General features: G+C 45.7%; 1 protein-coding gene across 3 annotated transcripts in view; it reads left to right on the top strand.

Annotated features, from left to right (window-relative positions):
• The first annotated feature begins 979 nt into the window (after positions 1–979).
• The window catches only part of Cdk5rap1 (CDK5 regulatory subunit associated protein 1), a 30,551-nt gene continuing 9,133 nt past the window's right edge, over positions 980–22,397 (top strand). The window contains exons 1-14 of one of the 3 annotated variants that reach the window (XM_070007057.1): positions 980–1,079; positions 1,667–1,752; positions 3,044–3,370; positions 4,320–4,423; positions 5,532–5,566; positions 7,385–7,485; positions 9,538–9,748; positions 11,772–11,892; positions 14,810–15,037; positions 16,586–16,683; positions 17,528–17,583; positions 17,906–18,036; positions 19,315–19,464; positions 21,083–21,223. In XM_070007057.1, the coding sequence (XP_069863158.1) occupies positions 3,064–3,370; positions 4,320–4,423; positions 5,532–5,566; positions 7,385–7,485; positions 9,538–9,748; positions 11,772–11,892; positions 14,810–15,037; positions 16,586–16,683; positions 17,528–17,583; positions 17,906–18,036; positions 19,315–19,464; positions 21,083–21,223 (1,683 nt within the window). In that variant the 5' untranslated portion in view covers positions 980–1,079; positions 1,667–1,752; positions 3,044–3,063. Of the gene's footprint in view, positions 1,080–1,666; positions 1,940–3,043; positions 3,371–4,319; positions 4,424–5,531; positions 5,567–7,384; positions 7,486–9,537; positions 9,749–11,771; positions 11,893–14,809; positions 15,038–16,585; positions 16,684–17,527; positions 17,584–17,905; positions 18,037–19,314; positions 19,465–21,082; positions 21,224–22,397 lie in introns of all 3 variants that reach the window. The other 2 variants (XM_070007058.1, XM_070007059.1) reach the window with 2 other exon arrangements.

Here is a 22,397-nt window from a genome sequence, read left to right as displayed (position 1 = left end):
GAACATAGGCACATACTAACAGCAGAGAGGGGACAGTGGAGGAAAGAGGAGAGAAGAGGGGAGAGACAGACAGATGCAGTGAGCCGGTGGCTCACACTTGTAATCGTAGCTACTCAGGAAGCTAAGATCTGAAAATCGAAAGGTTTTTTGTTTTTTGGTCGGTCGTGGGGCTTGAACTCTGGGTTTGGGCATTGTTCTGAGCTCTTCAGCTCAAGGCTAGGGCTCTACGAACTTGAGCCGCAGCGCCACTTCCGGTTTTCTGGCGGTTCCTTGTAGATGAGACTCATGGACTTTCCTGCCTGAGCTGGCTTTGAACTGTGATCCTCAGATCTCAGCCTCCTGAGTAGCTAGGATTACAGGCGTGAGTCACCGGTTCTCGGCTGAAAATCAAAGATTTAAGGCAGCCTGGGCAGGTAAGTCCGTGAGACTCTTATCTCCAACTAACCACCAAAAAGCTGGAAATGGAGCAGTGGCTCAAGTGGTAGAGCACCAGCCTTGAGCACACAAGCTCAGGGATAGCGCTCAGGCCCCGAGTTCAAGCTCTAGGACCGGCACACACAGAAAAGACTGGCTAGGCAGGCACGGCGAAGTCTCCCTTCTCCTGGAGAGGTTCAGCACTGCTCAACGCGACCTTGAGCGGTTGCCCACGTAGGCTCCTACACATCCCGTTCAGGCCCACTGCCCCAGGACCAGCAGAACGGACCTGAGAGATGTGGGCTGGAATAAATGACTCGTAAAAGGTTCATGAAGGTCGCGTGGAGCCTCCGATTGAGGCCCGGGACTGATAGGACCCTAGACTGCGACGCCCGGTCGTTCCCTGAGACCTGAAAGGCCCCTTATTCTTTAGGCCCCACCCCCACCCCTAAAGTTCACCACAAACATCGAGCTTTCCAAAACCTCCAGGAGTCTGGGTCCAGCCGGAGTGTACACCGAGAGCACTTCCGCTGGGACGTCTCGGACGGAAGTCGTGGCGGAACGAAACTCGCGGGCATAGACGCGCAGCGGCGGCCGGCCGGAAGGGGATCGGCGGGCTGGCCGGGACTTCCGGTGCGGGACGGAAGACCCGTCGTCTGCGTTAGGTGAGCGGCTCTCGGGATGGAGTTGGCCTGGGGTGGAGTTGCGCGCGCCTCGCGCCTTCCCCTAGAACTCGCGGGTTCTAGAGGAAGAAGTCACTGTGGCTGTGCCCTGGGATCTGGAGCCAAGCTTTCCGGGTCGCTACCGTGATCCTGCCTCCCAGTCCCGTGTGACCCCCGCTTCCACCGCGCCCTCATTTCTCCGCCCTCGGGGCCGGGGTGGGAGCTGAGAGGGTGAAACGGACTGTTCGTTGAAAAGCCTTGTTTATACCGTGCCACCCAATGGTAGTCACCCACGAAAGCGCTGAGGATGCTGTGTTGATTGGTCCATCCTCATTGCGGCTGTCAAAATTAACTCGAGACACAGAGAGGCCTTCCTTGTGTAACACAAAGCATTTTACCTGTCACTCACAGCAGACGTAGGCTGTGTGTGTTGAAGGGGAGGGTAAGTGTCTTGGGTCCAGTTTTTACATATACAGTCATGGCTCCTGAGACGCATGACAGAAGTCCACGGTTATCTAGAGATGGGCCGCAGTGGTGCACATTCTGACTCTGGTGCTTGCTGTTAACCACGATGTTCCGGTTTCCCCCAGGAAAAGAGGTCTGGGCTGCAGTTATCAAGTCTTCGTGGCAAGTCGAGCGAGTTCTGTCTCCCCCACCTCCAGCCTCCAGCAGCAGGGTTTGAACTCAGCTCTTCCCACTAGATTTGCTTGCTTGCTTGCTCAGATACCACTGTGTCACTTGAACCACATCTCCCGCTTGGAATTTTGCTGGATAATTGGATAGAAAACCTCAAAGGCTTTTCCAGTTTGGCTTTGAGCTGCAATCCTGTGAATCTCAGCCTCCTGAGTTGCTAGGATTACAAGGTGTATGCCACAGGCTCCATGTGGGCAGGGGAGAAATACTACTTCTTACCATTTTTAGAGATGCAGAATTGGCAACCTAGAGTTAGGCATTTATTAGACTTGCCAAAGATCTTAGTGATTAAGGGGCAGGAATGGGTGATTTTAAAGTCCATACTAAAAATATGCTCTTTTCTGACATTTGAAATTTGGTTGGCATTGCTCCGGACTAAAGTGTTGGTGGCAGAGACAGAAGGTGATGAGGTTGGAAAGTTAACAGGCTACTTCTGCTCATTATATGGGTAGTACCTGATGGGAGCCAGTTTTTAGAATTGCTTAGAGCTTCCAGAAGTGGGAGCTGCTGTGGGTATAGAATGAGATGCATTCCTTGCTTTCAGGCACCTTTCAGCTGCAAGGGATGGCAGAGGTGTAAGTAATAGTTGACAGAGGTGTGAGTGACCTTTGTGATGGAGAATCAGGAAAAAGCGTTGGGAACTCAGAGGAGGGCCTCAGCCTAGATTAGGGTGGTGGCTGTGGCAGGCCTCAGGAGGGAGCAGACATCTGCTGTTGGCATAGGATTTGGCTAGCTCAGTTGAGAGGAAATATACCAGCAGAGAGAACGTGTGGAAAAGCCTAGAAGGTAGTGGTGATGAAGCCGAAAATACCTGGTATGGCTAGCGAGAGACAGTCAGGCTAGCTGTAAGGTCCACTAGGAATACATGGTAAGGGCTGGGCTTAAGTGGTAGAACCTGCCTAGCAAGTGTAAAGCCCTGAGTTCAAACGCCAGTCTCACGGGGGGGGGGGGGGGGGGGGGGGGAAGAAAAGAAAAAGAACATGTGATGAGCCAAGCATGGTCTGGCTTTGAATTGTAATCCTCATATATTAGCTCACTTTGTAACTCAAGGTAGTCTCAAATTTGCCATCCTACTTCAGGCTCCTGAGTGCTAGGATTATAGGCATGAGCTACTGTGTCTGGCATTGAGATGGTATTGTTAGGAGTACCTTTTTTTCATGATTTTGTGTGTGTGTGTGTGTGTGTGATAAATGAATTAGTATACTGGAAGTGCTCAGAGCAGTACCTGTGCATAGTGCTTAGTAATATTGGTGATGTCGCTCCTTCTTTTGCAGACTTTGGGCTGTGAGGTGCCATGTATCCTGTACAATGTGTCCTGCATGTGCTGAGGACTGTAAGGTGGGGGCCCTTGGCCTCTGTGTCCTGGCTGCTGCTCAGAACCTGCAGGGCACACAGCAGTCACCCCAGCGCTGCATGTCCTGGTCCAGAGAGGCAGAAAAATGGAGAGCAAAAGGATTTCAGCTCTAGGCTGGCCACTGGACCAACATTTCAGCATTTTTTAAGAAACACTTCAGCCCCTCAAGAGAAGCCATCTCTTCCCGAGTTGGAGGACCCACCTCCCTATCTCACAGTGGAAGAGCTTCTAGGAAGGCAGAGGAAAGGTATGCCTTGGTACCTTTGTCCCTTTTGCTCCTGTCTTGCTGCTGCTTCTTCTTTTTTTTTTTTTTTTCAGGTCGTGGGGCCTGAACTCTGAGCCTAGGCGCTGTCCCTCAGATCTTCAGCTCAAGGCTAGTGCTCTACCACTTGAGACACAGCTCCACTTCCGGCTTTTTTTTTCTGCTTATGTGGTGCTGAGGAATTGAACCCAGGGCCTCATGCATGCAAGGCAAGCACTCTACCACTGAGCCACCTTCCTGCCCCTGTCTTGCTTTTTTCCAGCATCTATGGCCTGATTCTTTAATTGACTTTGTAGGCTGACAGTGTGGGCAGCTTACTTAGTTATGGAGTCAAGACCATCAATATAAAGAAATTCCTAGGAGGGGTGAATATGATCAAAGTTGTTATATGTGTATAGGGAAAGCACAGCAAAACCATTTTACATAAATGATATTTCAATAAATTATTTTTAAAGGGAGGAAAAAAAACAACAAAACTCAGCCAACTAGCAGTGCCTCATGCCTGTAATCCTAGCTACTCTGTAGGCTGAGATCTGAGGATTGGAGGATTGCAGTTCAAAGCTAGCCTAGGCAGGAAAGTCCATGAGACTCTTACCTCCAATGAACCACCAGAAAACCGGAAGTGGCACTGTAGCTCAAGTGATAGAGGGCAAGCCTTGATCTGAAGAGCTCAGGGACAGCACCCAGGTCTAGAGTTCAAGTCCCACAACTGACCAAAAAAAAAAAAAAAGCTGTAAGTGGACTTGGCTCAAGTGGTAGAGCACTAGCCTTGAGCAAAAAGAAGCTCAGGAACAACCATTACATTAGATGTTAGAACAGAGGCAACAGGGAGTTACTTTATGGATAACCTGTTACTTTAGGTATTTCTGAGGCTTTAGGAAGATGTTTTATGGTGCCCTTGTCTGCCTACCCTGGAATCTGTCTCTCCTTGCAGTCTACCTAGAGACCTATGGCTGCCAGATGAATGTAAATGACACAGAGATAGCCTGGTCCATTTTACAGAAGAGTGGCTATCTTCGGACCAGCAACCTCCAAGAGGTACATGGGATTTCAGGGTGTTCATACAGATCCTTAGATGCAGTGTCAGGAATGAGGGTGCTCCCTCTGCTGAGGTGTTCCATTGACTGACATGTACTATTAGATTTTATTTATTTATTTTTGTTGGTCGTGGGGCTTGAACTCTGGGCTTGGGCGTTGTCCTTCAGCTCTTCAGCTCAAGGTGAGCCACAGCACAACTTCCAGTAGTCTGAGTGGTTTATTGGAGATAAGAGTCTCATGGACTTTTGTGCCCAAGCTGGCTTTGAACTGCTATCCTCAGATCTCAGCCTCCTGAGTAGCTAGGATTACAGGCATGAGGGCTGGGAAGGTGGCTTAGTGGTAGAGTGCTTGCCTTGCATGCCTGAGGCCCTGGGTTCGATTCCCCAGCACCACATAAACAAACAAACAAAAAACCAGATTACAGGCATGAGCCACCAGCGCCTGGCATTGTGATATATTTTTGTTTTACTGTACTTGAAAACTTTGTGGTGACATTTACCATTAGGCAAGGAACAAAGTTATAAAAGCTGCCCACGGGGCTGGGTGTGGTAGCACATGCCTTTGAGGCTATCCTGGGCTACATAGAGGCTCTATGTAAAAAAATGGCTGTGGGAGGGGAGATGAGTAGTGGTGAGTTAGTATACAGTGGGTTTGGAGTTTTGTTGGGGAATATGAAATAGTTCTAGAGGGAGAGGGTGGTTTCATGACCGTCTAATATTACTAAAGTGATAAATTTTGTTATGTATAATTTGCCACAGTAATTTTTTTTTTTTTTGGTTGGTCATGGGCCTTGAACTCTGGTCCAGAGCGCTGTCCCTCAGCTCTTCAGCTCAAGGCTAACGCTCTACCACTTGAGCTACAGCGCCACTTCCGGTTTTCTGGTGGTTTATTGGAGATAAGATTTTCATGGACTTCCCTGCCCGGGCTGGCTTTGAACCTCGATCCTCAGATCTCAGCCTCCTGAGTAGCTAGGATTACAGGCATGAGCCACTGGAGCCTGGCTGCCACAATATTTTTTTTTAAAAGCTGGGGATTGCAAGAGAGTGATTCCACAAGGCTAATTGCAAAGATAATAAGAATTTTACTGTTTTCCTTGCTCTTCATTCAGGCTGATGTGGTCCTTCTTGTCACGTGTTCTATCAGGTATGGATCTGCTCTTTCTCTAGGGAGTGGCTGTAGGGTATATAACTGTGTCACAGCTAACAATGCCCAGATGACTTGCCTAGCATATGAGCCAATGGTCCATTCACCGAGACTTGTGGTTTTCCCTCATTGGACATGGTCTTGGCACAGCTGGCTGACATCTGCTGACATGGACTGTGTGTGGGATGCCGTGAGAGCACTATGCTTGCAATAATGAATCTAACTCAGTCACAGTGAGGGGCTCTAATCAAACTCATTTTACATACAGGTTCTTTGAACCAAGACAGTACAGAGTTGCCCAACTTTTCCTGAGATTTTTCTTGCTACGGATAGCACATGTTTCTAATACTGGGTGAGGGCAGTCAGTGGCTGCGGAGGGTGTTCTAAACAGAGGTGGGTACCATCCATCAGAGGTGGTTTGGAAGCATTTAGCCATAGGAAGCCCTTCAGCATGTCCTCTTTATTAGTTTGTTTCTGTGTCCAAGGCATTAGTGTTTCCCTAGCTGGCTGCACTAACTTGTTCATTAATCCAGCATTTTTGTTCTGTGGGACTTTGCTGCCTGCTGACATTTAGCTGGGGTTTTGGGAGATTTAGAAAAGAACCCTTTGGGGCTGGGAAGGTGGCTCAGTGGTTAAAGTACTTGCCTTGCATGCCTGAGGCCCTGGGTTCGATTCCTCAGCACCACATAAGCAAAAACAAAAAAGCCGGAAGTGGCGCTGTGGCTCAAGTGGTAGAGCGCTAGCCTACAGCTGAAGAACTGAGGGACAGTGCCCAGGCCCAGAGTTCAGGCCCCATGACCAGACCAAAAAAAAAAAAAAGAAAAGAACCCTTTGGTCAGGTGCTGGTGGCTCATGCCTGTAATCCTAGCTATTCAGGAGGCTGAGATCTGAGGATTGCATTCAAAGCAAGCCGGGGCAGAAAAGTCTGTGAAACTCTTTTTTTTTTTTTTTTTGCCATTCATGGTGCCTGAACTCTGAGCCTGGGCACTGTCCCTCAGCTCTTCAGCTCAAGGCTAGTGCTCTACCACTTGAGCCACAGCACCACTTCCAGCTTTTTCTGCTTATGTGGTGCTGAGGAATGGAACCCAGGGCCTCATGCATGCAAGGCAAGCACTCTACCACTAAGCTACCTTCCCAGCCCCTGAAACTCTTATCTCCAATAAACTCCTCAGAATAAGCTGGAAGTGGTGCTATGGTTCAAGTGGTAGAATGCTGGCTTTGAGCCAAAGAAGCTTAGGGACAGCTAGGCTCTGAGTTCAAGCACCAGGACCAGCACAAAAAAAAGAGGGGTGGGGAAAGAAAGAAAAGGAAGGAAGGAAGGAAGGAAGGAAAGGAAGGAAGGAAGGAAGGAAGGAAGGAAGGAAGGAAGGAACCCTTCCTTAGGGAGCCTAGCTTCAGAGTTTGATCTACCATGGGGAGTAACACAGACTATAAACAGCTTTAAAACTGTCAGAAAGTATTAAGTAAAAACAAACAAACAAACAAACACATTAATTAGAAAAAACTCCAAATACAGGAAAACTGCAGTCAAAGTTGAAGGCTGTTAAAGGAGGAAAGTCTCTCATAGCAGAGAGTTAGGAAAGGCTTTGCTATGTAGATTGTTTTTGATGTAGGTTTGAAGCTTGTCAGGATTTGGAGATGTTCAGGAAGATGTCATTGGAGGGGAAGTGAATTAAAGCAAGTGATGTTCTTCATTTAGCCTTAAATACAAAATGTCCTTTTCAGGGTCCAAGTGGTTTTTACTTTCTTCCCACTGTCCTACTCTGCTTGACTGCTCTGTCATTTTTGGCTCACTTTTGCCTCTTTTGCTCTCCGCAGGGAGAAGGCTGAGCAGACCATCTGGAACCGTTTACACCAGCTTAAAGCCCTGAAGACAAAGCGGCCCCGCTCCCGGGTGCCTCTGAGGGTTGGAATTCTAGGTATCTGGTAATTTGCAGAGTTTGTCTGTTTTGAGATGAGGGGCTTTATATAGTAGAGTTTCCTTCAGAGGCTAAGATTCCAGGGTGGGAAGAAACCTTATCTACGTCTTGTAAATCCTTAATATGAGTGGCTGCAATATTCATTGAAAGGGCTTTTCACAGTATATGGAAGTCATCAATGTTCAGAAAGTGGTTTATTCTCCCTGTAGTCTCATGCTAGTCATGGTAGTGTGGAATAATAGACAGGGGGCAGCATAGTTGACAGTGTAAGCAACTTAAAAAAATTAATTAATTAATTTTTTGGTGTTGGTACTGGTGCTTGAACTAAAGGCCTGGGTCTGTCCCTTAGCATTTTACTCTAGGATGGCACTCTACTATTTAAGTCACAGCTTTTTTTCCCTTTGGTGGTTAATTGGAGATAAGAGTGTCACAGGCTCGGGGCTGGGAATGTAGCTTAGGGGTAGAGTGCTTGCCTAGCATGCATAAAGCCCTGGGTTCAATTCCTCAGTACCACACATACAGAAAAAGCCAGAAGTGGTGCTGTCGCTCAAAGTGGTAGAGTGCTAGCCTTGAGTGAAAGAGCTCAGGGAAGCTGGGCGCTGGTGGCTCACGCCTGTAATCCTAGCTACTCAGGAGGCTGAGATCTGAGGATCGCGGTTCAAAGCCAGCCCGGGCAGGAGAGACCGTGAGACTCCTATCTCCAATAAATCACCAGAAAACCGGATGTGGCGCTGTAGCTCAAGTGGTAGAGCGCTCTCCTTGAGCTAAAGAGCTGAGGGACAGCGCCCAGGCCCAGAGTTCAAGCCCCACGACCGACCAAAAAAAAAAAAAAAGCTCAGGGACAGTGCCCAGGCCCTGAATTCAAGCCCCATGACTGGTCAAAAAAAGTGTCACAGACTTTCCTTCCTGGGCTAGCTTTGAACTTGATGCTCAGATATCAGCCTCCTTAGTAGCTAGTGCTCAAGGCTAGCACTCTACCACTTTGAACCCCCATTCTACTTGAAGTTTTTGGGTGGAGATATAGTCTCATGACTTTCCTTCGTAGGCTGGCTTCAAACTGCAATCCTCAGCTCTCAGCCTCTGAGTAGGATTACAGATGTGAGCCACCAGTGCCTGGTAGTGCCCAGCTTTTATTTGGCTTTCATATTCATAGCTGGTGCTATTTTGCTGGTTAATTGGAGATGGAGTTTTGTAGATTATTCTGCCTAGGCTGCCTTAGAATTGGATCCTGTGATCTCAGCTTCTTGAGTAGCTAGGATTACAGGCGAGTCCCTAGCACCTCACTTGAGAGACTTTGGAGGTTGTTAGGGATAGAGCTCAGTGTTAGCATGAAGGAGGCCCTGGCTTTGATTCCTAGCTATTTTTATTTTTATTTTTTTATTTTTTTCTGCCAGTCTTGGCTTAAACTCAGGGCCTGGGCACTGTCCCTGAACTTATTTTGCTTAAGGCTAGCACTCTGCCATTTGAGCCACAGCATCACTTCCAGCTTTTTCTGTTTATGTGGTACTGAGGAATTGAACCTAGGGCTTCATGCATATAAGGCAAGCACTCTACCACTAAGCCAGATTCCCAGCCCCCCAGCTATGTTTTTTTTTTTTTTTTGGTCCGGTCGTGGGGCCTGAACTCTGGGCCTGGGTGCTGTCCCTCAGCTCTTCAGCTCAAGGCTAGCGCTCTACCACTTGAGCCACAGCGCCACTTCCGGCTTTTTTCTTTTTGCTTCTGTGGTGCTGAGGAATCGAACCCAGGGCCTCAGGCATGCAAGGCAAGCGCTCTACCACTAAGCCACCTTCCCAGCCCCCCCCAGCTATGTTTTTAAAAGAAGACTTTAGAGTGCTGTTTTCCCCCTCCTATCTATTTGATTGCTGTAAACTTTTTCTGGAGAGTTTTTCTTTTTCTTTTTTTTTTAATATAGGAAGTTATAATATTAGGGGTCAAATTTGAAGGCGGGTACTAAACTCTGAAGAAAAGCTTTCAGTACCCTGGTCTATAATCCAAGATGGACTGAGAGAAGCCAAGAGAGCAGATAAATTTTAGAACTTCTCTTCTTCCCAGGTTGCATGGCTGAGAGGCTGAAGGAAGAGATCCTCAACAGGGAGAAAATAGTGGATCTCTTGGCTGGTCCAGATGCCTATCGGGACCTTCCTCGGCTGCTGGCTGTTGCCGAGTCAGGCCAGCAAGCAGCCAATGTGCTGCTCTCCTTGGACGAGACCTATGCAGATGTTATGCCGGTGCAGACAAACCCCAGTGCCACTTCTGCCTTCGTGTGAGTTACTGCCCAGGACTCTAGCACTGAACTTCTCTTTTCCTTCTCACTGTTAAACTAATAAGTTAACTTTGTTACATAAAAAAAAGAAAAGTGTCGCTGGGAATGTAGCTTAGTGGTAGAGTGCTTGCCTAGCAGGCATGAAGCCCTGGGTTGGATTCCTTAGTCGGAATAAACAGAAAAAGCCAGAAGTGGTGCTGTGGTTCAAGTGGTAGAATGCTAGCCTTGAGCAAAAGAAGCTCAGGGACAGTGCTCAGGCCCTGAGTTCAAGCCCCAGACTAGACAAGGAAAAAAAAAAAAAAGAGAGAGAGAAAGAAAAGCGCTGCATGCATATGACAAAAAGACTCCTTCATGCCCATCAGCCCGATCTCCTATGACTTTTCTCAAAGGCAGCCATGTCAGTCATTTCCTATATAATCCTTTCAAAACTGTTCCTTGATAAACAGTCACAGGATAGGAATCTTTTCCTGCCCTTCTTTTACCATAATAGTATATTGCTTTATTCTTCACTTCCAAAAATATCCCAGACTTTCCTGACTTAAAAATGATTTCTTGGGGCTAGGAAGGTGGCTCAGTGGTAGAGTGCTTGCCTTGCATGCATGAGGTCCTGGGTTCGATTCCTCAGCACCACATAAGCAGAAAAAACTGGCACTGTGGCTCAAGTGGTAGAGTGCTAGCCTTGAGCTGAAGAGCCGAGGGACAGCACACAGGCTCAGAGTTATGGCCCTAGGATGGACAAAAAAAAAAAAAAAGATTTCTTTTTCAGCTGAATATGGTGGTACATGCCTGTAATCTCAGCATTTGTTTGGGAGGCTAAGGCTAGAGGATCATGAACTTTAGGCCAGCCTTGGCCACATAGTGAAACCCTGTCTGAAAATAAAATATAAGCAAAGTATTTTTTTTCCTCCCTTCTGATCTTTAAAAAACACAAATAACAAGTGGGGTATTGGTGGTTCATTCCTGATCCTAGCTATTCAGGAGGCTGAGATCTGAGGTTAGTGGTTTGAAGCCAGCCCAGGCAGGAAAGTCTGTGGAACTTCTTTTTTTTTTTTTTTTTTTTTAAATAAAAAACTATGGGACTGGGAAGGTGGCTCAGTGCTTGCCTTGCATGCATGAGGCCCTGGGTTCAATTCCTCAGCACCACATAAGCATTAAAAGCCAGAAGTGGCGCTGTGGCTCAAGTGGTAGAGTGCTTGCCTTGAGCTGAAGAGCTAAAGGACAGCACCCAGAGTTCAGGCCCCACAACCAACCAAAAAAAAAAAAAATTGGCTAACCTCTGTTCATTTTAATGACTGTCTCATTCTATTATTAGAGTAAAAATAATAACATTTATTAAATAATTCTTCAGTGAACATTTTACAGTATACCTGGAAAATTCCTTAAGATAAACTGAGGCTTGCATAGACAGAATATAGGTGAAAGAGTGATTGAACTTAGCTGTTAGATCTGGAGTGCAGGACAAATGCAGATCCCTGTATTACTATAATATTGATTTTTGTTACCAGGGAATGAAAAGTTGAATTATTAGATCTCTAAAAATGGTAGGAAGTCTGGACACCTGTGGTTCATGCCTGTAATCATAGTTACTCAGGAGATTGAGATCTGAGGATTCAAACAGGAAAGTCCATGAGACACTTATCATGAGTTAACAGCAAGTGGAGATGTAGTAGAGTACTAGTCTTTTGAAAAAGTTCAGGGGCAGCACTCAAGCCCTGAGTTTAAGTCCGAGTACCAGCATAAACAACCCCCAAACAGTAGAAAGTCCACCTGTGGTAAGTCTGTTCTGTGTCCCCTCACCATCAGTGTGTCCATCAGTTATAGTTTGCTCTATATTCTGTGACTAGATAGTAGTCTTTAAAGATAAAAACTGTCTGCCTTAATGCTTTGTAGAGGTCAGATTGGTCCAAGGTGAGTGTAGAGACAAAAAAAATTCATAGAGAAAAATCCCAATAGAGCTTGACCAGTTTCTAGGGGCACATGCCAAGAGCTCTGCTGTTACTTAAGTTCTGGTACTCTCATCCAGGTCTATCATGAGGGGTTGTGACAACATGTGCAGCTACTGCATCGTTCCTTTCACCCGGGGCCGTGAGAGGAGTCGGCCTGTTGCCTCCATTCTGGAGGAAGTGAGGAAGCTCTCTGACCAGGTGAGTTCTCCAGGCTCTCTTCCTGTGAACCTGTTTGGGAAGGTTGAGGCAACTTTTCTGGTTTTGCAGCCTGTGTTTTCTCTAAGTAGTAGAGTTTGTAAGACAGTGTCTGGCCAGAAAGAAATACCCAGCTGGCCATTTGGGGCTTGCTGATGCATTGTGATGTTTGCTTAGGATGCAGCAGAGTGCAGTGGTCTGAATCTGGTGGCCTGAGTATAAATTCTGGCTCTACTGTTCTTTGGCTTGGTGCCTAGGCAGAAGGCATTTAATTATTTTCTTGGTATGTACTTTTTATTTTTATTATTATTTTTTAATAAATTCAGTTGTGGGGCTTGAACTCAGGGACCAGGTGTTGTCCTGAGCTCTTTTTGCTCAAGCCTAGAACTCTACCACTTCGAACCACAGTACCACTTCTGGTTTTCTGGTAGTTAATTGGAGATTAAGAATCTCATGGATCTTCCTGCCTGGTCTGGCTTTGAACCTGGATCTTCAGATCTTAGCCTATTGAGTAGCTAGAGTTATAGGCATGAACTGCTAGGTTTTTTTGTGTTTTGTTTTTTTTTGTTATTGTTGTTTTGTACTGTAGTACTGGTGCTTGAACTGAGGGCCTGGGTGCTGTTCCAGCCCCACACCCAGCCACACCCAGCCTAACTATCTTCTTTGGACTGAGGTTTCCCATCAATGAAAAGGAGATAAAGTAATGCCTTCTGAGGGGCTGGTCCCTCAGCCTTTGGGCAGGTCTGTCCCTAGCCCCAGGCCTGAACCAGTAGTTGAGGACTGTAGGTGGAAAATGACACTTCTGTCCCAATGCGCTCTCCGTGTTTCCTTCCTTGTTTGTCTCAGGAGCTGTGTGGGTCCGGATGTCTGCCCCTGCCATTGCAAGCCAGGGGTTCCCTGTGCTCACATGTCAGCAATACTCTCTTCTCTTGCCCGTCTCCATCTCCCGACATGATTCTGCCCTGATTTGGACCCTAGCTTCTCACCTTCCTGTGAGGCTTGTCCTGAGTTCACTTGTCCCATGCTTCCCTTCTTAAAGTTGTCCCCTTACTTCTTCAGCTTCCCACCACACAGAGCTCACTTCTTCAGGAGAGACATTTTGTTTAAATAGATTGAGATGGTGACAAAAACTCCTTAACCAGTGTGGATTATTTACTTATGAAAGAGGAACTTCACACTAAATCAAAACTTGGTAAAGTCCAGTCTCAAGTTGAGACTTGTGGGAAGTTAAGATTCTGCTTGTGTGTTAAAATATTTGGTAGTCATTGATTTTGCTAGTAGTAACATAACTACTTTATTTGTTTATTTTGGGTCCGGTCGTGGGGCCTGAACTCTGGGCCTGGGAACTGTCCCTCAGCTCTTCAGCTCAAGGCTAGTGCTCTACCACTTGAGCCACAATGCCACTTCCGGCTTTTTTTCTTTTTTGCTGAGGAATCGAACCCAGGACCTCATGCATGCAAGACAAGTGCTCTACCACTGAGCCACCTTCCCAGCCCTATCTTATCTATTTCTATCATATATTTAGACTAGAGTGTAAATGTACAGTAGTTTAGACTATAGTCTAAAGAAAAATACAGACTATTCTACAGAACAGAATCTTCTACCTTTAACATATCTTCCTGCTCTACAGAAATAGATCATTATTATTATGCGTTGATTGAGCTTATTCCCAGTTTTGTTTTGTTTTTTGTCTGAGACCAGGACTTGAACTCAGTACCTGACGATTTTACTTATTGGCTAGCACTCTACCACCTGAGACATGCCTCCTCCAGCCCCTGCACCCCCAGTTTCTTTTATTTTCACCATTCTGAATATTTTGAGGGCTTTTACTTTATTATTAACACTCTCCGTCTCTCTCTTTTTCTCTCTCTCTCTGTGCTTGTCCTGGGGCTTGAACTCAGGGCTAGACACTGTCCCTGGGCTTTTTTTTTTTTTGGCAAGTCTAGTACTCTACCACTTGAGCCAGCTTTTTAGTGGTTAATTGGAGATAAAAGTCTCACATACTTGTCTGTCTAGGTTGGTTTTGAACCTTGATCTTATCTTCCTGAGTAGCTAGGATTATACGTGTAAGCCACCAGCACCCAGACCTCTTAATTTTTATTCTTAGTATTTTTTAACACTTCAATAAGATGCCTAAGTATGAATTTTTTTTTTTTTGGCCAGTCGTGGGGCCTGAACTCTGGGCCTGAGCACTGTCCCTCAGCTCTTCAGCTCAAGGCTAGTGCTTTACCACTTGAGCTACAGCGCCACTACCGGCTTTTTCTGCTTATGTGGTGCTGAGGAATCGAACCCAGGGCCTCATACATGCAAGACAAGCACTCTACCACTGAGCTACCTTTCCAGCCCCTGAAATTTTTTTTTTTTTTTGTCGGCCGTGGGGCTTGAACTCTGGGCCTGGGCGCTGTCCCTCAGCTCTTCAGCTCAAGGTGAGCGCTCTACCACTTGAGCTACAGCGCCACTTCCGGTTTTCTGGTGGTTTATTGGAGATAGGAGTCTCACGGTCTCTCCTGCCCGGGCTGGCTTTGAACCGCGATCCTCAGATCTCAGCCTCCTGAGTAGCTAGGATTACAGGCGTGAGCCACCAGCGCCCGGCTGCAGCCCCTGAAATTTTTTATTGTGTTAAAATAGAACACATTTATAGATTTTTTTTTTTTGGCCAGTTCTGGGGCTTAAACTCAGGGCTTAGGCACTGTCCCTGAGTTTCTTTTGCTCAAGGCTAGCTATCTACCATTTGAACCACAGCACCACTTCCAGCCTTTTCTGTTTATGTGGTACTGAGGATTCGATCCCAGGGCTTCATGCATGCTAGGCAAGCATCTATCACTGAGCCACATTCCCAGGCAGGTTCAACTAATTTTCGGTGAGTAATTTGGCATAAAGCTACTCAACATGTTTTTAACACATGTTCTGCCTTTCTTAGGGGCTGAAAGAAGTCACACTTCTTGGTCAGAATGTTAATAGTTTTCGGGACAATTCAGAGGTTCAGTTCAACAATGCAGCATCTAACCTCAGTCGTGGCTTCTCTGCCAACTACAAAAGCAAACAAGGAGGGCTTCGTTTCTCTCACCTTCTGGATCAGGTTTCCAGAATAGATCCTGAAATGCGGATACGTTTCACTTCTCCCCACCCCAAGGATTTTCCTGATGAGGTGAGTGTCCTCAATAGCCACATGACAAGCTGGTATTAGATGTGCTGAGGGGGTGCCTTAGGCTGGACCCAGCAGATGCAGCAGACCTGGTACCTTACTTGGAGGATCCTGTGGAACTAATGGCCCTTCAGAAAGATGTAATGTGTACCAAGGTTGAAGTGCAGATAAGACTAATACTGAGATCCGTGGGAGATGAGGGCTGTGTTTCACTGCAGCATGGGCAGCTGTGTGATAGCGAGGGTAGCAGTATTTAAGGGAAAGCAATGAGACAAGACTTTAATCTCAAACAGACCTATTTCAAATCCCTGGTCTTGCCAGATATGGTGGTACATGTTTGTAATTCTAGCACTTGGAGGGGGGAGGGCTGCGCAAGAGGATTGTAAATTCCAGGCTAGCTTGGGTGAAATAGTGATATGCTCTCTCGAAGAAAGAGAGAGAAAGAGAAGTCGGGGGAAGGGAAAGAGATGGAGAGGGTGAGTTTGGTCAGGGTACATTGAATGTATACATGGAAATGTCACAATGAAATCCCCATCTTGTACAACTAACACCTGCTAATAAAAAGCATCCTAGGGGTTTAAGGCAAGGCTTAGTTGGTAGAGAACTAGCCAATGAGAAGAAGCGGCAGGTACTGAGTTTGAGTCCCAGTCTAAGACCTAAACATCTTAAAAAAAGGCAAGGGGTGGGGGGCGGCTGGGAAGGTGGCTCAGTGGTAGGGTGCTTGCCTCATATGCATGAGGCCCTGGGTTTGATTCCTCAGCACCACATAAGCAGAAAAAGCCGGAAATGGCACTGTGGCTCTAATGGTAGGGCGCTAGCCTTGAGCTGAAGACAGTGTCCAGGCCCAGAGTTCGGGCCCCATGACCAACAAAAAAAAAAAAAGGAGAGAAGGAACCATGTTAGTAGAAGAGGTATAGAAATGCTTTTCAACTTGCCATCTTCACGTGTAGAGCTTGACTAACAGTTACCTTCTGAGGACTAGGTGTGGTGACAGGTGCCTGGAGTCCACCTACTTGGGAGGATGAGAGTTTGAGCCCTGGCAAAAAGCTAGTGAGACCTTGTCTTAATCAACAAGCTGGATAGGGTGGTGCATATTCTAGCTATGTGGGAGGCATATGTTGGAGGATGGTGGTCTGAATCTAGTCTTGTGGGGGAAAAAAACCCCACAAGACTCTATCTGAAAAATATCTTAAAACAAAAAGGTCTGGGAGTATAGTTCAAACACAGGCCTTGAGTTCAAACCCCAGTACTACCAAAAGGAAAAAAAAAAATTATCTCCTGTTCCTTCTTCCCTTCTCTTTCTGTATCTTTTAAAGACAGAATCTTGGTGTATAGCCCAGTCTGGTGTTGCACTTTTGATCCACTTCTGCCTCCATCTCTCACATGTTGAGAGTACACCTGTACACCATGTAATCAATTTGATTGGACTCTCCTTGTGATTACTTGAAGACTGACCTCGTTGGGGATGGGGGCAGAAATAATTATGATATTTCTTTCTGCAGGATACTGTGGTGAGAACTGGTTGACTAGGAGTGTGTTGTGTTTAATCAGGTTCTGCAGCTGATCCGTGAGAGAGACAATATTTGTAAGCAGATTCACCTACCAGCCCAGAGTGGAAGCAGCCGTGTGCTGGCCGCCATGCGGAGAGGGTGAGACTTATTTGAGGAAGAGACAGTCCACATCTTTTCATATTTCTTTAATGGCCAAACAGTGTCTATGTAGCTAAGAACCTAGCATAGAGCTGGGTACCTGTGGCTCATGCCTATAATCCTAGATACTCAGGAGGCTGAGATCTGAGAATTGAGGTTCAAAGCAAGCCAGGGAAGGAAAGTCTATGAGACTTAGAAAAGGCTCCATTAACCATCAGAAAGCCAAAAGTGGAGCTATGGCTCACATGGTAGAGCACCAGTTTTGAGTGAAAAAGCTAAGGGACATCACTCAGGGCCTGAGTTCAAGTCTCAGTACAAAAAAAAATAGAGAATGTAACATAATACATAGTACATATAGTACATGGTTTGTGCTCAGTAAATGTTTATCATTTGATTAAACGAATGGCATTCTAACTTGCTCATAAACAGGAAGGATGGGCCACTTTCATGCCACTCTGTGGCATACTCTGAAATTTTAATCCTTGAACTTTGAAGAATAGTAAAATCTCTCAGATCTTGAGTATGTAGTGGATTTCTTTACTTTGAAGACTAAATATTTGCCAAGGAAAGGAGTGATATGACCCAAGGTAGATATTATAGCACTACTACTTGGTCTTTTTTTCTAAAGTGGCAGCGTTTTAGAGAGCCATTTAAATGTTTAATTTGTCTTAGTTTAGAAAATAATAAGGCAACTACTCAAAGTAATGCTCTGGATTAGATAGTAACTTTAACATGTTCCTATGTTGTGCTGGGTGGAAGAGAAGTGATTACATGTGTGGTGTCTTTATAGTATTTGTCTGAAGATTGGTATGTCTAAGTTTTTTCATTCTGTACTTTGTTTCAGATATTCAAGAGAAGCTTATTTGGAGCTTGTTCACCATATCAGAGACATTATTCCAGGTACATTAAGAAATACTGAGCTCTGAGGTGGGAGGGGTCTGATCAGAAGGGAATTTGCTGATTCAGGGTTCTGAGGTAGAAGGGAATCCAGTAGAAGAGCCTCCAGCAGGGTGTGGCCACCAGTTAACCAATCATTAGCTTTTTTGCTTAAAGCTGATACTCTACCACTACAGTCATACTCCACTTCTGGCTTTTTGTTGGTTAGTTGGAGATAAGTTTAACAGACTTTTCTGTCTAGTAGGCTGGCTCCCTGTAGTTCAAAATTACCCTCAGCACTTCTACAAGGAAAGCTACTGTCCTTTACCCTTTGTTTGTATGACAGGCGTGAGCCTCAGCAGCGACTTCATTGCTGGCTTTTGTGGGGAGACAGAGGAAGATCACCTGCAGACAGTGTCTCTGCTTCGGGATGTTCAGTACAATGTGGGCTTTCTCTTTGCCTATAGCATGAGACAGGTGAGCCTGGGATGGAGGGCTGCCAGGTATTCTCATCAACTTGGGTTGGGCTGAGGGGACATTCCTTTTTCTTTTTTCTGTTAAACTCTCTTGGCTAGTGCTCTACAGTGCCACTTCCAGCTTTTTCTGAATAATTTATTGGAGATAAGAGTCTCACAGACTAGAGTCTTGCCTGGACTGGCTTTGAACTACAGTCCTCAGATCTCAGCCTCCTGAGTAGCTAGTGTTATAGACATTAGCCACTGGCACCTTCATTCTGTTAAACTCTTGTCTACTATATATTACACTTAGCTTTTCTTTTCTTTTGTTCGAGATAAGTCTCACTATGTAGGCCAGGCTGATCTCTAACTCAAAATCTTCTTGTTACAGCATCTTAAGTGCTGGAGTTACAGTTATATGTGCACCATGACTAGCTTTAGCTTTAGAGCTACCATTCTTTTCTCTGTGTGTGTATGTATGTGTATGCTGGTGCCAGGGCTTGAACTCAGGGCCTCATGCTCTCAGTTGGCTTTTCCGTAACTGATATTCTACCACTTGAGTGGTACAGTTTTTATGCTCCAGTACAGTTTTTATGCTGACTAATTGAAAATGAAGTTTCTTGGACTTTTCTGCCTAGACTGGCTTTAAGCTAAGCTACTCAGATCTTAGCCTCCTGAGTAGTTAGGAAGCCCAGTTAGAACTATCATTCTTCTTGACATTTTTTTTTTTTTTGGATCCAGTTGTGTGGCCTAAACTCTGGGCCTGGGCACTGTCCCTCAGCTACCACTTGAACCAAAGTGCCACTTCCGGCTTTTTTCTTTTTGCTTATGTGGTGCTGAGGAATCGAACCCAGGGCCTCAGGCATGCGAGGCAAGCGCTCTACTACTGAGCCACCTTCCCAACCCTTCTTGACATTTTTATAATACTCCATTGTGTAGATATATCATAATTTACTAGGTACCTCTTGGTAAGCATTTAGGCTGCTTAGAAGTGTTGGTGATAAGCTTGTATACAAATCATGTAGTGTATGTCCTTTAGTAACCCTAGGATGTTTCTCAAGAGCAACTTTAAGTGATTGTAATGAGATAAGTTTAGAATTTGACTCCTGCAAAACAGATTCTACTAGTTACCTTTTTCTTATAGAATGCTCCCAGAACAGAGAAATAAACCTCTAGGTTCACACTTGGGTGCACATATGTCTGTAACTTGCAGATAGATTGGACATATTCCTATTCAGAGGACTATGAATGGATTCTCCAAGTCCTTAATGACCTTCATTTTCTCTTTTTCAATTAATAGAAGACTCGGGCCTACCACAGACTAAAAGATGATGTTCCAGAAGAAGTAAAATTAAGGCGTTTGGAAGAACTTATTAATGTCTTCCGAGAAGAAGCTTCAAAAACCAATAAGACTTTTGTGGGTTGTACCCAGCTGGTGCTGGTGGAGGGGGTGAGGCCACCTGGATATGCATATATTTTGTTTTTTGTTTTCACAACACAGGGTGTCGGGGTGGGAAGGTAGCTCAGTGGTAGAGTGCTTGCTTTGCATGCATGAGGCCCTGGGTTCGATTCCTCAGCACCACATAAGCAGAAAAAGCTGGAAGTGGGCGGGGAAGTTGGCTCAGTGGTAGAGCACTTGCCTTGCATGCATGAGGCCCTGGGTTCAATTCCTCAGCACCACATAAGCCAAAAAGAAAAAAAAAGCCAGAAGTGGCGCTGTGGCTCAAGTGGTAGAGTGCTAGCCTTGAGCTGAAGAGCTGAGGGACAGCGCCCAGGCCCAGAGTTCAGGCCCCACGACCGGACCAAAAAAAAAAAAAAAAAAAAAGAAAAAGCTGGAAGTGGCGCTGTGGTTCAAGTAGTAGAGCTCTAGCCTTGTGCCTAGGCCCAGAGTTCAGGCCCATGACCAGCAAATAACAAAAAAATCAAACAACACAGTGTGTCTCTCCTTCATTTAGATAGTTTTTTTGTTTTTGTTTTTGTTTTTGTTTTTTTTGTCATGGGGCTTGAATTTGGAGCCTGGGCACTGTCCCTTAGTTTTTTTCCTCAAGCCTAGAATTCTGCAACTTTGAGCCATAGCATCACTTCCAGTTTTCTGGTGGTTTATTGGAGATAAGAGTCTCACGGACTTTTCTGCCTGGGCTGGCTTTGAACTGCAATCCTTAGATCTCAGCCTTCTGGGTAGCTGAGCCACTGGCATCTGGCTTATTTATTTTTTTGGTGTGGGTCTTGGGGCTTGAACTCAGAGTCTGAGTTTTTGTGCACAAGGCTAATGTTCCACCACTTGAGCCACAGCTTCACTTCTGTTTTTTTTGGTGTTAACTGGAGATAAGAGTCTCACAGACTTTTCCTGCTCCTACTGCTTTTGAACCATATACTCAGATCTCATCCCACTGAAGTTGCTAGGATTATAGGTGTGAGTCACTGGTACCCATCGAAATCATATCTATCTATCTATTTTTTTTTTTTTGGGGGTCTGGTCATGGGGCCTGAACTCTGGGCCTGAGCGCTGTCCCTCAGCTCTTCAGCTCAAGGCTAGCACTCTACTACTTGAGCCACAGCGCCACTTCAGGCTTTTTTCTTTTTGCTTATGTGGTGCTGAGGAATCGAACCCAGGGCCTCAGGTATGCAAGGCAAGCACTCTACCACTGAGCCACCTTCCCAGCCCTCTATTTTTTTTTTTTTGTCAGTCATGGTTCTTGAACTCTGGGTGCTGTCCCTGGCTCTTCAGCTCAAAGTGAACGCTCTACCACTTGAATTATAGTGCCACTTTCTGTTTTTCTGGTGGTTAATTGGAGATAAGAGTCTCATGGACTTTCCTGCCCAGGCCAGCTTTGAAGCATGATCCTCAGATCTCAGCCCCCTAAGTAGCTAGGATTCAGGCATGAGCCACTGGTGCCCGGCTCCCTACATACGTTTTGTTTTATCCATACTGATGTATTTCATTGCTATTGTATAGAAATGCAATTGAACTGTGTGTTGTATATATGTATGTGCACATGTATGTGCTGATACTGGGACTCTCCTAGAACTTAGGACTATTTATAAACTCTTGTTTTTCTTTTCTGCAGCTGAGCAAGCGCTCTTCCACTGACTTGTATGGCCGGAATGATGGGAACCTTAAGGTGGTCTTCCCTGATGTAGAGATGGATGATGTCACTAATCCTGAGCTCACAGGCAGAGTCCAGCCTGGGGACTATGTTCTGGTGAAAGTAAGATATGCTTTGGGCTTTTTTTTTTTTTTTTTTTTGGGTCCGGTCATGGGGCCTGAACTCTGGGCCTGGGCGCTGTCCCTCAGCTCTTCAGCTCAAGGCTAGCGCTCTACCACTTGAGCCACAGTGCCACTTCCGGCTTTTTTCTTTTTGCTTATGAGGAATCGAACCCAGGGCCTCAGGCATGCAAGGCAAGCGCTCTACCACTGAGCCACCTTCCCAGCCTGTTTTGGGCTTTTTGTACGGTGGAATAAGTGTTAGTGTGGAATATGTAGGTGAATAAAGTTTTTTTCCTAGAGTTTTATTCCTCCCCCTCCCAACCCTAGCATTAGGGTTTGAATTCAGGGTCTTGCTTTGAACTTGGTCAGCTGATGCTTTACCACTTGTGCCATACCTCCAGCCTAGCCTTGGCTGGTTATTTTGGAGATGGAGTGTCATGGTTTTTTTTTTGGCCTGAACTGGCCTTGAATCACAGTTCTCTGGATTACACCCTCTTTAAATATCTAGGATTTCACTTAATCACAATTAAAAAAAAAAAAAGAACCTTGGGGAAGGGAGGGAGGGAGGGGATGGTAGGGGAAAACAATGGAGGGGCTAACAATGTTCAAGAGGAAGTGTACTCATTACCTCACTCATGTAACTGTAACTCTATGTATAGTATCTTTACAATAAATAAAAAAAAATAAAAGAAAAAAAATCTAGGATTTCAGGTCAAGCCATTAACACCCAGCTGGATTTTTTTTTTAATATATTTTTATTGCGAACATACTGTACAGAGGGGTTACAATTACATGGGTAAGATAATGAGCACATTTCTTTTTTTTTTTTTTTTTTTTTTTTTTTGTCGGCTGTGGGGCTTGAACTCTGGGCCTGGGCGTTGTCCCTTAGCTCTTCAGCTCAAGGCGAGCGCTCTACCACTTGAGCTACAGCGCCACTTCCGGTTTTCTGGTGGTTTATTGGAGATAGGAGTCTCACGGTCTCTCCTGCCCGGGCTGGCTTTGAACCGCGATCCTCAGATCTCAGCCTCCTGAGTAGCTAGGATTACAGGCATGAGCACATTTCTTATCAAGCATTGTAGCCTCCTGCTTTGTTTCCCCTTCCCGTCCTTTCGTATCCTTCCCCCCTCCATCCCCTCCCCACCAAAGATGTAAAGTTCGTTTTTCGACATAACGAC

The sequence above is a fragment of the Dipodomys merriami genome, unplaced genomic scaffold, assembly GCF_024711535.1.
Source record: "Dipodomys merriami isolate MVZ:Mamm:240054 unplaced genomic scaffold, mDipMer1.0.p SCAF_7, whole genome shotgun sequence".
Taxonomy (NCBI): Eukaryota; Metazoa; Chordata; class Mammalia; order Rodentia; family Heteromyidae; genus Dipodomys; species Dipodomys merriami.
This window is presented reverse-complemented; position numbering and strand designations above follow the sequence as displayed.